Source organism: Bubalus bubalis, chromosome 12, assembly GCF_019923935.1.
Source record: "Bubalus bubalis isolate 160015118507 breed Murrah chromosome 12, NDDB_SH_1, whole genome shotgun sequence".
Lineage (NCBI taxonomy): Eukaryota > Metazoa > Chordata > Mammalia > Artiodactyla > Bovidae > Bubalus > Bubalus bubalis.
The window spans coordinates 73,923,774-73,940,807 of record NC_059168.1 but is presented as its reverse complement, the minus strand read 5'-3'; the positions used below and the strand labels follow the sequence as shown (position 1 = coordinate 73,940,807).

General features: G+C 50.9%; 1 protein-coding gene across 4 annotated transcripts in view; it reads right to left on the bottom strand.

The window, feature by feature from the left end:
- Positions 1-16,043, bottom strand: part of ADCY3 (adenylate cyclase 3) — an 83,309-nt gene extending 67,266 nt beyond the window's left edge. The window contains exons 1-2 of one of the 4 annotated variants that reach the window (XM_025261450.3): positions 15,498-16,043; positions 14,179-15,015 (exon numbers count right to left, since the gene is read on the bottom strand). In XM_025261450.3, coding sequence (XP_025117235.3) covers positions 14,179-14,853 — 675 coding nt within the window. In that variant the 5' untranslated portion in view covers positions 14,854-15,015; positions 15,498-16,043. The remainder of the gene's footprint in view (positions 1-14,178; positions 15,016-15,497) is intronic. The other 3 variants (XM_006055060.4, XM_006055058.4, XM_006055059.4) reach the window with 3 other exon arrangements.
- Between the last annotated feature and the right edge of the window lie 991 nt (positions 16,044-17,034).

Here is a 17,034-nt window from a genome sequence, read left to right as displayed (position 1 = left end):
ACCTCTCAATCTCAAATGTGCATATATCACACACACATGCAAATTCAAAGAAAACTCTCTGGATGTATGCATACCACATACTTAGCAATTGTTGCCTATGGGGAGGGGAGCGGCAGAGGAAAGGGGGGCTTCATTTTTATGTTTATATTTCTGCCTGAGTTGAACCTGCCGGCCAATACAAGAGATGTAACAGACATGGGTTCGATCCTTGGGTTGGGAGGATCCCCTGGAGGAGGAAATGGCAAACCACTCCAGTATTCTTGCCTGGAGACCCCCTTGGACAGAGGAGCCTGGCAGGCTACAGTCCGTAGGGTCGCAAGTGTCAGACATGACTGAAGCAACTTAGCATGCATGCATGAAATATTAATATTTCTTACAATAAGAACAACATATGGTATAGAAGAAAAAATTAATCATCACCTCTATCTGTAAAAAGGGACCTAATGTTAACAGCAGGTATCCTTGAAGGATAATACTATGGATAATATTTCCCCATACTATTTAGTATTTTCCAGGCAAAAGCAGAGACATTACTTTGCCAACAGAGGTCTGTCTAGTCAAAGCTATTGTTTTTCCAGTAGTCATGTATGGATGTGAGAGCTAGACTATAAAGAAAGCTAGGCACCAAAGAATTGATGCTTTTGAACTGTGATGTTGGAAAAGACTCTTGAGAGTCCCTTGGACTGCAAGAAGATCCAACCAGTCCATCCTAAAGGAAATCAGTCCTGAATATTCATTGGAAAGACTGATGCTGAAGCTGAAACTCCAATACTTTGGCCACCTGATGCAAAGAACTGATTCATGTAAAAAGACCCTGACACTGGGAAAGTTTGAAGGCGGGAGGAGAAGGGGACGACAGAGGATGAGATGGTTGGATGGCATCACCGACTCAATGGAAATGAGTTTTGAGTAAACTCTGGGAGTTGGTGATGGACAGGGAGGCCTGACATGCTGCCGTCCATGGGGTCACAAAGAGTTGGACATGACTGAGCAACTGAACTGACTGAACTGAACTGAGGCTTTCCCCAGTGAGCACATTTGTTACTTTTATATTAAACGGAACCATATGAAATGAAATTGCCATCGCTTGCATGTTGAAAATGGTTGGATATTGGTTATTTCATGTGATTCAACTTACTCATAATTCATGCAACAACATTCAACAATGCTGGAGGGATTGCTCTGTGCCGGGCCCATATTCAGACAATGATTATTTTTTTAAGAAAATAAATAAACCAAGCTCACTTGTAGGCAGGACCTGAGGGTACTGTGTCTGTGTCCCCAGGAACCTGTGCAAACATGTGTCCAGAACCATACATGTTTGGCCGAGTGAAGAGATAAATTAGCAGACAGAAGGACAACAGATGCCCATCAATAGGCACACACATGCAATTAGACTTCCTAAGCAGTCAACAACAAACACAGCATCCCTGTAGGAAAAGAAGAAGGCAGACAGAGAAGAGGATGGGTCAGACTCTGGGTAACTTGATAAGCGTGCTGGTCTTTATTGCTCTGGCAGGGCAACAGGAACACAGAAGCTGTGGGGAAGGGAAAGGCATAAGGGGCATGCAGGCTGCAGAGGGACATGGCCCAGTTCAGAGGACAGCCCAGGGAGGCAAACACACCTCCAGCCCCAGGCTGCAGTTTCGGTGAATGGTCCCTGGGACCAACTCCTCTGCTGTCCCCACTCCCTTAAATAGCATATCCTGCCAGGTCAGGGACATTCTGTCAGTGTCTGGGGAGCTATCCTACCACCTAAGCAGCAGTGGGTTTCTCTAGATTAACTTCCATTTTCACATAGACTCTAATTCTTTTATTAAGACCTCATTGGAAAAGAGCCTGATGCTGGGAAAGATTCAGGGCAGGAGGAGAAGGGGGGTGACAGAGGATGAGATGGTTGGATGGCATCATCGACTCAGCGGACATGAGTTTGAGCAAACTCCGGGAGATAGTGAAGGACAGGGAAGCCTGGGGTGCTGCAGTCCATGGGGTCACAAAGAGTCAGACACGACTGAGCAACTGAACAACAACATCTAAATTTCCATGAATGGAGACCACCCTCCCCACCAAACCTCAAATTCCAGCTGTGGTTTTACACCTCTAGCATTTGTGTCCTGCAACAAGGCAGGATGGGCAGGGTTCTGAGAGCAGGCAGGGGAAAATGTGTCTAAGACGGGAAAAGGCACCACGTCTCAGTTTGCAGCCAAAGAAAGTGCGAGGATGATGTAAGGCCCAGAAACCACGTCACCTGAGGGCTTCATGAAAAAGTGCAATGGGTTAGGCTGAAGAGAAGACTGAAAGAGAGCAAGATGGCTGAATCCAAATACCAGGAAGGTGACTGGGTAGAGAATGAGAGGCAGACATGAGTTCCTTCCCCTGGATAAACCAGAACCAGGACCAGATACTTAGAGGGGCAGGATGGGGCTCCAGATGGAGGGCCAGGAACACAGGACGGCACTAAAGTCCTCCAAACCCATGTTCCGGATTAGTCAAGTCCACCCACTCCCACAAAACCTGCCGACCTTATGTGCACAGCTGGCAGGACCTCTCTAGAACTTTCCTGCACATCTGCTCCAATTTCTGGTGGTGGTGGTAGTTTAGTTGCTAAGTCGTGTCCGACTCTTGCGACCCCATGGACTGTAGCCCGCCAGGCTAAATCCGCCAGACTCCCCTGTCCATGGGATTTTCCAGGCAAGAATAGTAGAGTGGATTGCCATTTCCTTCTCCAGGGGATCTTCCCAACCCAGGAATCAAACCCAGGTCTCCTGCATTACAGGCAGGTTCTTTACCGACTAAGCTATGAGGGAAGCCCATAATGTAATTAAGAACCTAAACAAATAAAATATCAGTATGAACAACAGACAGTTGTTATTTCTAAGAAAAGTAAAATGAGCATTTTGGAAATTTCTGAATAAATGTGAGTAACTAACAGAAAATGCTGCTGAATTAGCAGTGGGCAAGACAACAGTAAAATTTAGCCAAAATAAAAGTCATAAAGATCTAAGATTCAGTCCCTAGATTATTTTCAAGTGACTTTTAATCTTCTCTCCACTTTAAGGAAACTAGAAATTACAGAGGTCACATCTTACCTACAGAAAGTCACAAGGAACACCAAAAAGGACACCCAGAGGCAATGATCTTTCCTTTCCACAAAAGACAAGTAGCTAGATGTTTTCAGCTGAAATAAGCTACTTTAAATGCATATAAATGTTTATATTTATGTGCAGCTTTTTTGTGATTGCTGGATTCTACTGACTTTTAAAAATCTACTTTGTGGAGTTAAAGTTTACATACAGTAAAAAGCACCCATGTAAAATGTATATTCCCTCGCCATCCATGTAGTGATTAGGACTCTGTGCTTTCACTGCAGGGGCCCCGAGTTCCATTCCTGGTCAGGTAACTAAGATCTTGCAAGCCATGCGGCACAGCCAAATAAGAATAATAATAATAAAATGTTACTTTGATGAGTGTTGACAAATTCACACAACTGTGTGACTACATCCACAGTCACCACAGGGAACGCCTCCATCACCCCCAGAATGTTCTTTTGTGCCCCATCCAACCCCCTTCTGCCCCACAGTATCTAAGGCATCATGGCTCTTACACACACAAAATGCATCAAGGTCATCTGGTGATCACCAATGCTTACCACCATCTAGCTTTCATTTTTACTCCCTTTTTTTCATATACAGTAAAATTCTCTTTGTTCTGACACACAGCTGTATGACCACTGTCAAATAATTTAACTTTTGGCATCAACTGACCAAGCACCTGTGTCAATCTCTCCAGGTTGAAGGACTGTCACTGCTTTTGGACCTGACACCAGCCATGCTCCATGTTCACTCTCTGATTCTGGGCACCTTGTTATCTCTGTAAATTGAACTGCAAGCTCCATGATCTTTTCTACCCCTAAATCCAGCGATGAGTGTTGTGAGGTGGGCATGAAAATGAACAAAATGAGGCCACCCAGGAGCAGTGGGCACCCACAGCTCCCTTATTCGCAATAATGGAAGTAAACAAGCTTCACATTGAAATCTCAAGCATTCAACTGAAAGGAAGAACACATTTGACATTCCTCCAGTCTAAATCATTCCAGAGACTTCCTTCACTGTGTCTCTCACCTGCTGCTACTCTTAATTGATCCTCCAAAAAGAGGGAATAAAGAAAAAAGATATTAAGTGAAAGGCCGTGGCCGTGATGCAAACAAACAGCCCTGCATCAAAAGTACAGAATTCTTGGGACTACCCTGGTGGTCTACTGACTATGACTCTGCACTCCCAATGCATAGGGCCCAGGTTCGATCCCTGGTCAAGGAACTAGATCCCACATGCCACAATTAAAGATCCCTTATGCCACAACTAAGGCCTGGCACAGCCAAACAAATATATTTATTTATTTATTTATTTATTTTTTACAAAGTACAGAATTTTTTGTCCTCATAGGGAACTTCATCTGCAAAGTATGCATTTTGTTTCTTAGACAACAACAAGAAAAATGGTGGCTCAGCTAAAGTAACCATCCTATGTAGGACCCTTTACTGACATAAAGGGGCAACATCCCAGATCTGTCCCAGAGACAGGCCACGTAACAACTACAGCCCCAGTGTAGGGAAGGGGGGGACTCCTCTGTTTTCCAGAGTGCTTGATGCAGCACAACGAAAGGTAAACTGTAATCATGTGTAGGAGTTTAGAAAACAGAGAGCTGATGAGTGAGAAATTGTGGCACTTTTCTTGCAATCTGGGGGAGGCTGCGTCTAGCTGACAGCATCGCCCATTACTGGGAAACGGGCCCCGGAGGGTAGCAGGGGGACTCCCAGCCCCAGCCTGGGAGGATGATCCACTTCAGCACCAGGCAATGCTCTTTGCTCAGATTCCCCTTCAGGAAGTGACTGATCTGGTTTCTTAGGAATTGGTAGTAAACTTGTAACAGACAGGGTGTTACCATCCTTCGAGAATGGTAAGGGCCACATACCATCAGCAGGTTGGTGACTTAGCCTTGGGTTTATTGGTCAATCTCTTAAGAATGTGGCCCATGGGGATCAATTCCCCACTGCCCAGCCCCCTTGGGTGAAAAACTCAGCCTTCTGGGGGCTTCAGGGGCAGCCCTGAGCCCAACCCCGGGCTGGGCAGACAGCTCCCAGCCTTCCACTGCCAGCTCTGACTCAGCTGGCCCCATTTCATGGGGACCAGTCCTCAAATGACATGGGAACCACCCACGACCACGGAATCTTGCGAGCGTTCAAATCCAGTCTGCATACACTGGGAGTTCGAATGGGGGTAAAGCGTGGTATGGGATTTCTTCTGAAACGTGTCATTTTCTTTTCTGTTTACAGCTTGTTTACAGCAAAGAAAGGGCTCTTGAAGAGAGGAACAGGAAAAGGTTTCATCATTATTCAAAGCAAACTTCTTAGGAACCACAAAGAGGAATTCTGCTGGAAGGAACGGCTGAAAATGTAATCCTAGGAAGGAAGATACATCAGACACAAAACAGCCAGGAGGGGAAAGGAGAGAGGCACCGGGCCTGCTGGTATTACATATACATAATAATAATAATAATCAAATGAAAATGAGATGATAAATAAATAAAATTAATAAAGTAAGAGTAACCAAATGTCCTACAGAAAAGGAACAGTTGAATTAATTATGGTACATTTAGCCGACATCATATTATGCAGCCATTAAAAATGATGATTGTGAACACTAATTTAAAACAGAAAAAAGTCTGTGCTATAAAGCTGACTAAGTAGAGAGTAATGCATACAGCTTTGTAAAAATTTCTAGAAAGGAAGGACTAGAAAGACACACACACACAATTCGTTATTATAGGATTGCAATAAATTTCTCTCATTTCCAAAGTTTCTGCAATATTAGATGGCATTTTATAATTAAAAACACTCCTTAAAATAATCCTTTCACAAGGAGGGGGAAAGAGCCAGTTGGTTACACAGAAGAGTGATGAGGAAAATGATGACGAATAAACCTCGTCTGATTCATTCATAGATCAAAGATCAGAGATGGTCTGTCAAGATTAGGTTCAATAAAGAAATAAACAGCTAGCATTTTCAAGGTGCTTTACAATTTATAAAGTGCCCTTACAGACCTATCCCCCCTCACCCACAAGGTGACAAACACTCCCGTGAGCAGTCCCCCACCTGACACCCCAGCCCTACTTCACCATGGCTCATCTAAAGCTTCCCTAATGCAAAAGAACCCTGGGCATGGGTGTTCCATGTGGGGGACTGTCCCCCAACAAGGCTGCTTCCTAGTGTTTGGTCCTAAGCCCTCTTCCTTTTTGATTCTACACACTGTCCTTAGGCAACCCCTCATCCTCCCTATGGTTTTGGGTACCACTTAAAGGCTGATGATCCCCAAATCTAGAACCCATGACCTCTCTTCTAAGCGCCAGATCTTAAGCCCAGGGCCTGGTATACAGAAGGTGTTCAATAATGATCCACTGAATAATCTGATAGTTCCACCTGGATATCCCACGGGCACTTGAGCCTGAACTCATCTTCTCCATCCTCTGATTCCATCTTGGTGAGTGGCCTTCATAGCATCATGCCTGGACTACTTCAATAGCCTCCTAAACAGTTTCAACCTTACTCAAGTCCACCAGAAGGATTCTATTAAATACAAATCAGATCCTATCTGTCTCCTGCTTCAATGAAGCCTTCAATGAAGCCTCATCATTAGAGGAAAAAGCCAAAATTCCTTCCATGAAGCCTCATCATTAGAGGAATAAAGCCCAGATTCCTTAGCCCTTCCACTGCTTAGCTTCTCTATACCTGTATCTCTAGCTCCTGCCACCCACTCCTGCTCCTGTCACACAGAATTCTCACCAATCCAAAGCAAGTTAGAATCTCCTATGACTCTGATCAGAAAGCCCTGTTCCCGTTGCTCCCCCTGGTAAACTCCTACTTATCCTTCAAAACCCAGCTCAACAGTGAGCTCTTAGGAAGCCTTCCTCTGTTTCCTGAGGCAGGGTCTCTTTCACTAACAGGCTTATACCACAACCTGGGAGCTCCCTGATGCCAAGGGATGACTTTCACTCATTCTTTGTATACTCCTGCCTAGAATGATGCTTGGTAAGTAACACAGGAAATATAGTTTCTCTTTAGACTAGAGGAACTAGCAGGAGGGTGGGATGGGATGGTGAAAGCTCCAACTCTGCTCAGTCATTCTTCTACACGATCTTATGCAAATCATTTTTGCCCAAGGTCAAGATTAGAACTAGGCCAACAGGATATCAATGACTCATTTTCTGGGCACCTAAAACCCTTTTCTATTACTGCTTTTTCCCTAGACAAGAAAAAAAAATTTATTAACAAGTGGTAAGGAAGTACAAACTAGCACTCTTGAAGAGTTATATAAGTCTTGCTTTTAAAATGTCATTTTCAAATCACTTAAATTAACATCAGAACGTTTCCCTAGCCTGGGTCTAACCAAATATTTACCAAACTCTCAGAGTTGATGAGGAATGAAATAAAGATAAAAGCAAAGCAGGAATGTATTTATTCAATACACATGTATAGAGGGGGAGTCAGGACCAAGGCACCGCAAGGGGCTGTACTAACGGCCTTACTCTCCCTGGGGCAAATGACAATCTGCTAAGACAGACAAACTGGACGTGTTTCTGATGGATGCGCACAAGCAAATTTCCACCTCCTGAGAAAGGAATACAAACCGGGCTGCCCATCTAGCTGATATGTGGAAAGGACCAGGATTGGTGCTGGGGTCGTGACTAGAGGCAGTGTGCCCTCCTCCACCCCGGACAGTGCCCTGGACAGAGCGAGTATGTGTGTTTGAAAAAGAGAACAAATTCTTCTTCAGAACATAAGGTAAATCACAGGCAGACGAACCATGAGCTATCATCTTTTCATGTGCAAGGCAGTTTTTAACTTTGAGTATCTTAGAAATGATGTGTTGGGTCTCATAGAGAATCAATACCTTCAAAAAGTTATACACAGTATCTGCAGAAGACTGGTTCCAAGGACTGTCATGAATAACAAGGGCATATATTAACATGAAGTGGCACAGTACAACGAAGACAGTCTGCTCTCTGTATGTGTAAGTTCCACATCCACAGATACAGAGAAATGACTATACTGCAGACCACACTTCTAACTTCTGAAGCATCCTAAGGTATCCCACCCAGACTCATGGCTCTCTTCATCTCCTTCCCCCAACATCCCTCATGCACCCCCTGGTTTAGTAAAAAGCCTCAGAAGACGGCGGCCCTCCATTCCTTCCTTCCTCGTATGTACATAACACTCTCACATCAAGGGGTAGAATCAATTTCCCCTTACCCTGCACCTGGGTTACCCCTTGTGACTTGCTTTGACCAAGAGTGATGGGTCTAGCCTTTAAAATCTCTGATAACTACCACCATGCTGTGAAGAAGCCCAAGCTAACCACGTGGAAGGGTCACTTAGAGAAGCTCCAAGGCTCCAGGCATGTGTGTAAGACCTTGTTAGGCTCTGCCAGCATAGCTGTCAGCTGAATGCTGCTGCTGAAAGAAGCAGTCCAGGCAGCCAAGTGAGTGGCCTTGGCCAGTGCATGGGAAGCAGGGCAGCACCCAGCTGAGCACAGAGAATCGTGAGATTAAATAAACTGTTACTGTTTTAAGGCACTAAGTTTGAGGTTATGTTATATAACCACGGATAACTGAAACACAGAGTAAATGAAGGGATGGTGGTGGGGATTAGTCACTAAGTCATGTCTGAGTCTTGTGACCTCATGGACTATAGCCTGCCAGGCTCCTCTGTCCATGGGATTCTCCAGGCAAGAATACTGGAATGGGTTGCCATTTCCTTCTCCAGGGGCTCCTCCAGACCCAGGAATTGAACCCAGGTCTCCTGCATTGCAGGCAGATTCTTTACTGACATGTATAGTAAGGCCACTGAGAAATAGGCAACCCCACATTAGTGAACCTCCTAGAAAGCCAAAATGTAATCCTTATTCATCCAAACTTGTTCTTATCCATTTCTGATAAAAAATGTTTTTAGAATGTAGTATTAGACTTTACACTAAATGTAACCTAATGTTTTCTTGAAGTGGGGGTCGTGATTATAGACATGGGTTATATAAGGTCCTGTAATGGAACAATGCCTCCTCCAGCCAGGAAGGTGTATACAGACTATCGGCTGCAGCGCCCAGACAGCTCAGCCTCTCCATAAGCAGCAATATGTCTGCCCCCAGAAACACCTCCTCGCCCCCTGCGTTGCTCCTTCTGATACTTGTGGGTGAAGAAACTGAGGACCCAATCCTGTTGGAACTGTATCTCAACAGATTCTCAGGGAAGATCTCAGGGGTTCTTTTATGATGGCAGAAGAGAAGGAACTCTGGAATTCCACTGGCCAGGTTCATATCCTGCTCCTCCGCTTGCTATGTAGCCCTGGACGAGCCATTTCACTCACATATTTCAGTGTCCTCATCTGTAACGCAAAAATACGATCTGCCTCTTGCTGGAAGATGCTCAACTGAAACACTGCAAGAGCTCAGTAAACGTGAATACCCTGTCCATCCCCCAGGTTCACTGGGTCTGTACCTGGGGGTTATCTTTAAGTTCAAAATCTGAGTGTCGGTCAGGATGGTACCCACGGAAGTAGATCACCACGAGTGCATGTGTTCATGAGGGCACAGGTCGGAGAGGGGGTGGCCAAGTGTTTATTCAGGGTTGGAGGACCCAATTGGGGCTTCCCAGGTGGCTCAGTGGTAAAGAACCCACCTGCCGATGCAGGAGACTCAGATTGGATCCCTTGGAGGAGGAAATGGCAACCCACTACAGTATTCTTGCCTGGGAAATCCCATGGACAGAAGAGCCTGGGAGGCTACAGTCCATGGGGTTGCAAAGAGTCAGACATGACTGAGCATCTTGACTTTCTTTCTTTAAGGATAGGAAAAGGCCCCAGAAAAAATGAAGCCAGGGGAAGGGACTGAGAGGAAACTTTCTGCAAAGCTGTTACATGTTCAATAACTGACCATTCTTTCCCCCAGGCAGTTGGGTTCAGTGGCCTCCCGGTCCCCTCCTATGTGTTTCCTTGGTATTCCAGTTCCTACATGATGCCTGAATACACACTTGTGGAGGATGAGCCATCTGTCCCACTGTGGGATGGGGGCAGAGCCCAGGGCCAACGGGACAAGAGACCTACTCCCAGTCTGTCTGTCTGTCACACACACATACCTGTCTGTCACTCACACACACACACACGCGCGCACGCGCACACACACACACACACACACACACCTCTCGGCTGCTGCAAGGAGCCAAGAGCTGGGTTGCTGTTGCCCACTCCCAGTCTGTCTGTCTGTCACTCACACACACACAGATACCTGTCTGTCTCACACACACACACACAAACCTACACACACACAGACACACACAGACACACACACACCTATTTCTGAGGCTGCAAGCCCCAGGCTATGCCCCCCCACCTCCCCATCCAGCTCCTGTTCCTGCTCCCTGCACTCACTTCTCATGAACTCCTGGCCACGCCTCCACCAGGAACATTCTGTCACAGGCTTCTCCCCTCTTTACATCCAATTCCCAGGGGGAAACAGAGGGGTGCTCCCTGTGATATTTTAGGGCCTCCCGCCTCTTGGCCCTGTTCTTCAACGCTGCTTATAGCAAAGGCATCAGGGGACAGCCAAGGACGCAGGAAAGAGGTCGCAGAGAAAAAGAGGCTTTCAGGGACGCCCCCTGCCCCTCACCCATCATCCCCCCCCAACCAGTGATCCCTCCCTAGTTACCAGTCCTCCTCCCTTCTCTCATCCTCCCAAGCCTCACTTTTCTCATCTGTAAAATGGAGCCAGTAACACCCAAGATCAGTTGAGATGATGCGTGTGAACCTGAGTTCCAGCCCATACACAGGACATCTGCAGCATGAGCTCCCTCCAGCCTCCCAGAGCCAAATGCGCATTCACTAGGTGGATGATCTGCTATGCAATTTGTAGGTGTGAAAGGAATCACACGTCCATGGCTCCATCATGCTCTAATTTGTGAAGGTCTTAACAGGCTATTAATTTCATGAGAGAGTTTTGCTCCTGAATAGCCTCTTTGCTAGGAAATAAAGCTGTAAAATATTTCTCAGGGGTTCCTCACCCCTAATTTGCCAGACTCATTTTTTAAGGACCCTCTCAGAAGCTAACAGATGTCTGCGGCCACATGTGAGGGCCTTGGGAGCAGCCACTGGCCACAGGAATGTTCCCCATCTTGGCTGCATCTTCTTCCTGCCCCATCTTCCCCTGTGTTCTCACCCATTAGCAGCTGCCTGGCCCTGCCCTTGACCCCTTCTCTGCTTCATCAGCTCACAGATGGGGCAGTAAAAGGCAAGCTGGGCCAGGACCCAGGCAAGGGGAGAGATGTGGGGAAAGCCAGTTTGCTTCTCCATCCCCAGCCCCACGCTGTGCTCTCCTTCACCACAGCCTCTGACATCATTATCTGACTCTCTTCAGTCCCAGACCTGCAAGCTGCAAGGCCCATACTTGTTGCTCAGTCAAAGCCACTCACCCACTAATAAATGAAGCCCTAGTGTCACCCCATCCCACAGCCCCTGACTCCACCTGCTCTTCCTGCCGGAACCCCAACCAGCCTGCCTCCATGAGAAGAGCCAGGCAGGGTAGGCTGGGTGGCTTGCCTCTGATACTTCAGGCTACCCCAAGGCCCCATGTCCTTCTATCTCCTCCCACCCAAGACTCAAGTACGGGTTTGTGGGGATGAAGGGCCAGAGGAAGCACACTCAGGCATTGGGAACATTCCTTTGGTGCTGCTGGCACTCACAAAGCCCCAGAAACCCAGTGTCTACTTCTAACTGCGACCCCCACCAACCCAGGAGAGAGTCCCTGGCTGGAGCCAACAGGTGATAGCAGAAGACAAAGCAAAAGGAGTCTGTGGGCAGGAGAAAGCGACGCAAGGAAGCGCCCGGTGTTACTCGGACTGTTGGGGGGAAGGGGGTCTGGCTGCTTGGTCCTCATATCCCTGTCCTCCAGCCCTGCCCTCTTCTATGCTGGCACCCCATCCCGGGGGGCTTCAGGGGCCCAGGGGAGCAGCAGGCAGGTGAGCTTCATCCCAAGGCTGTGGGGGAGAGGTGTCCAGGTGTTCTCCCCACAGCAGCAGGGGGCCACAGGGGGCCGCAGGGGGCTCAGGGCTCCATTGTGCTCCTAGAAACTGAATGCAGGGCCCCTATGACTTAAGACTTTGGTGGGTGGGCCTGGGAATGCAGGCACCTTTTCAAAAAGTCATATTAGTCCCAAACAAGTGACTCAGAAACTTCTGGAACACAGCCCACTGAAGGCTGGGGCCTCCTGCATTCTATCTCAGGCTCCCAAACAGACCCTGGGAGCCCCGTCTCTCTCCCCTTCTAGTCCCAAAGCTGTATCCAAGGCACTACTTCCATGTCAAGGTCATGCTCTCCTGGGATGCTAACAACTGCTATTCTTGATTTACTTATTTTTCTTTTTTTTTTTCCTGTTTCCTGATCTTTTGGAGTTTCTGTTTCTTAGCGCCCCAAAGACATCAGCAATCAAGTATTCACCCTCTGGGCTCCAATGTGGAGAATGTCTGATTTGCCTCCTTCATGGGCAGCAAAACATACTGGAAATTTATGGGGTCCAGGGACCCCGGCAAAGAGGAAAGAGCTAGAAGTGACTGGTTAGATAAAGGAAAGGGTTCAGAGTTTGATCCCAGGGCCCAAGGGCTGCTATGCCCACCGATCTGCCCGCAAGCTGTGCTTTTCACTGATTCCCAAAAGGAATGCCTCTCACCATTCTTGCCCAGATAGCTTCCAGCAGGACCCTCAGCTGGCAAGGGCACAACTTGAAGTTCGCCAACTTGGAAGTCATTAGGGGTATGGCAGGCTGTCACCCTTTTATGAACAGGGCCTTGGGAGGAAAAGGGACCTTCTAGTGTCCCTGCATGAATCCATGTACACCAGCCCAGGGCTGGGCCCCTGCAGAATCAAGGCACAAAGCTTCTGTGAGACGACTGCATGAGCCAGAATGGGAAAACAGGAAGAATCTTGGTCCAAGAACCGGGAGAAAAGTTAAAACAGAGGAAAAAACCTGTGTTTTCCTCTAACCAAAAGGGAGGCAACGGGGCGGCCCCACAGGGTGCTTGCATCGACCACCGGCACTGCTGTGCCCCTGGAGACTCAGCCCCACATCCCAGGAGACTCTGGCTGAGATGGGGGCGGTGGTGTGACATAGAAGGAAGAGTCCTGAAATGGGAATCTGGACACGGACATTGCAGCTACCCACTGCCATACCTAGCTGTGTGGACTGAGAGAGGTCACTCTCCATCTCTGGGCTCATACACAAAATGAGGAAAAGGTAGCGAGTAGGATACACAGCTGTGGAATTCATAGACTCTCAGCCCTACGGAACCCCCATCGCCCCATAGGTGACCCAGCTCAGAAGGCCAGGCATCACATCTCCGCAGCCCCTCAGCACCTACCCAGGGTCTTGGCATCCAGTGGGGAGCACAGACTATTAAGTTGAAGCCAAACTTCTGCCCCTTCCAGCAGAAGGATTCCTCCAGAACCAGCAGACCCTCCCTCACTGTGGCTGGCTACCCTGTCCCCGTCTGCATCCCCACACCACGGCTCCCGGGGGAGACCACCACTCCATCATCTGAGCGCTCAAGCACCCTGAGCTCTCAGCAGCAGAAGTGGGATCTGTGACAACCACACAGTCCTTCACATCTTGTTCTTTGAGGTCACCCACAACCTTTCATCTTGATAACAGCCGCTTTAGGCAGGCAAACACTGTCCCCACTGGGCAGAGGCACACTGAGTCCACACAGTCAGCCTCTTGCTGAAGCCACTCAATGCCAAGTTAAGAGGCCAGAAGCCAGGGGAGCCCTCTTTCCCCACAAGAGTCCTTCCCGGCAGGGGTCAGTGACAAAGACAAGGCTGCCTCACTTGAGATCAGGCCCAGGCCCTTCCGGCCACCCACTCAGGCTGGGCGTGGGTTGACAGAGTGGCCAATGTCCGGAAATCCTCTGATCCCTCAAGCCAACCACAGACCAGTTCTCCTGCAAAGCCAGGGGTTGAGAGAGAGGTGGTCCTTCCTACACACGTAGATGAGACTCCCAGACCACCCACCGTCCGAAACAGGTACCACCTCAGCTGAGAGCCCCTGGGGAGGGAAGTCAGTGGCCGGGTCAAAAGGCGGGACTCACCTCCCTCAGCAACTGCACTCCCTTCAGCCCATCCTGCTGCTGCTGGGCCACGGTGACCCCCAAGACGAGTGTGTGCACGACGCAGGAGACCACGGAGATGATGACAATGGGGCTGAGGCTGAGCGGCAGCGTGATGAAGAAGGAGAAGACGAAGAAGGCTTGCCAGCCCACCGTGTCGCTGGCCGCGTGGGCACGGGAGAAGTTCAGGCCCAGGTAGGAGAAGACTTGGGCTGATATCAGCAGCCACAGCAGGTAGGGCACCACTCTCCGAGTGACCCGGTTGGGGAGCAGCCCCTTTTTGCAGAGCACGAGAAGGATGATGTCCAACACCAGCCCGACCCCAGCCACGGCCAGGGGGGCCAGCTTGTCGCCAGAGAAGACCACGGCGCACATGACCACCACATAGCAGTCGAAGAGGGCCGCGAAGACCACCAGCACCAGCAGGGTCTCGTGGCGCTGCCTCTTGAAGTAGGTCTGGTACAGGTTCTCCAAGGACTCTGGTACGAAGGTCAGCCGCATGAAGCGAGGCAAGCAGAGGCACGACCCCGAGTTCCGGACAGAGATTTCATGGGTCCGGCCCACCCCGCGGTCAGGGTCCGAAGGCAGGCTGACCGAGTACTCGGCCGAGTACTCCGCGGAGTACTCGGGCTCGGAGAAGCCCTGGGTCCTCGGCATCCTGGCTGGTATCTGCTTCTACTGGCTCCGGAGAAGCCGGCCGTAGAGCAGAGGAAGCGCTCTGGCACCGGCCACCTACCGGGACTCTCGGAGACCTGGGGCCACTTCGGGCAGGAACTCAGAGCGGGATTCCAGGGCCCAGGGAGCGCTGACCATCTGGAACTTAAAAGGACATCACTGAGTAGAAGCCCCTCTTCCTTCCTACCCGAGCAGAAAGCTCCACGACCTGCCCCAGCCCTCCGGGAAGAATCCTTGCTGCCAGAGGCTCCAAAACCGAGGCCTTTCTCCCGCCACCCCAACGCTCACGGCCACCACCCGACCACACACATACTTAGTCTTGTCCACCCAAACACTCTGCTTCCTGTCTCCGGCTGTGGACGGGCCTGGCTACCTCTCCACCATCCCTGGTCTCTCACCGTGTCATCTCAGTCTCTTTCACCCCCCTAATCTCCTCATCTAAGTCGCCTCCAGGCCCGAGTCTTAGAATGTGAGGATAAAACATGCTCCAAGAAACCAGCGCCAGCCTGGGGGGTTCCTGAATCTTTCTCTGTTTACTTCCCTTCCCAGCCAGCCCTTTGGCCCCTGGGGCTCCCCATCTCCGAGCACTGTCTGCTCCGGAAGGCAGGCCCTGCCCCTGCGCTTACCTGTGCGGGAACTCGAGAGCCGCGTGGCCCGGGCCAGTCCCCTCGCGGGCTGCGAGGCCGGGTCACGCGTGCAGCGGGAGGGGGCAGGAGGGCTTGGCGCGCCCGGGGGCTGCTCTCCACGGAGCCGCGCCGCCCCGCTAGCGCCGCGGTCCCCGGTCCCCCCGCCGGGGCGCGACCCTCCCGCCGTCAGGCCGGGAAAGGCGCAGGGCTGCCCTTCAGCATCCACAGGCGCCCGGCCGCTGGAGAAAAGAGGAGGAGGCGGCGGCGGCTAGAAAATCCGGGGGCGCCAGCCTCTTGGGCTGCGGCTCGCGGGCCCGGCGCCCTCCCTCTGGCCCCGCAGTGGTCGCGGTGGCGGCGGCGGCAGCGCGGCTAGGGGCGCACCGGGGGCCCTTGGCGGCGGGAGCGCGGGCCGAGGCCGGGGAAGCCCGCCAGCATCCTCTGCCCCGCCCGCGCGCCGAGCGGAGCCAGCCGAGCCCGGGCGCGCGGCACAGTGAGTCCCCGCGCGGCGCTGGCGGCTCCGGGGCCACGCGCGCTCCGGGCCCCGGGAGGCGGGCGGCGCCCCTCCCTCCCAGCAGTCGCCGCCCTTTCGGCGAGCTGGTCCGGAGCTGGGGCGGGGGTGGGGGGCAGGGGAGGTGCCGAGGGGAGGTGCTCCGCTCGGGACCCCGACCCGGTGCGGGGGCAGGAGGAGGAGCGCGGGGGCGAGTTGCAGGGGCTCCCGCGGCCCCACGCTCCGGCACCGGGCGGCGATCGCTGCGTGGAAGCTCGGGGTGGGCGGCGGCAGGAAGGATGGGCTAGTCAGGGCCTTCCCCCCGCAGGCCCGATCTCGGAAGATAAAAGCCCAGGACGTGCCCTCCCGCAGGTGAGGCACGCTCGGGGCATCCCGGGCGCCCCCTCCTCTACAGCGGCTTCCTTCCGGGCTCGGAGAGGAGGGGGCTGAGGTTTGGGGAAGACTCCCCTGCCCGGCGCGCCAGGCCTGTGTCCCCGCCCACCCTGGCAGCCCAAACGCCGGCCTCAGCTTGCCGCAGAAGGGCCCGCAACTGAGCCCGATTCTTGTAGGAAGAGGGTAGGAGTGGCCCAGGAGGCACGTGGAATTGGGAGAGACCCTGCTTCAAAACGGTCTCTTGTGCACATTCCACCTGTTTGAGGCGTTTTTTGAATGTAGGATCGCTGTTAAGAACGAAGATGCTCCTTTGAATGGTTAAGTCTATCAGTCTCTTGAAAGTTAAGTCGCTCAGTCGTGTCCGACTCTTTGCGACCCAGTGGACTGTACCCCACCAGGCTCCTCCGTCCATGGGATTCTCCAGGCAAGAATTCTCCAGGCAAGAATACTGGAGTGGGTTGCCATTTCCTTCTCCAGGGGATCTTCCTGAACCAGGGATCGAACCCAGGTCTCCCGCATCAGAGGCAGATACTTTAACCTCTGAGCCACCAGGGAAGCCACCAGTCTCTTTCACAATAGTGTAAATTACTTTCCTCGGATTTGACAAAACGTCTTGTCAAGATCAACCACAGGCTTTAGGAATTTAGATAAAGGGAG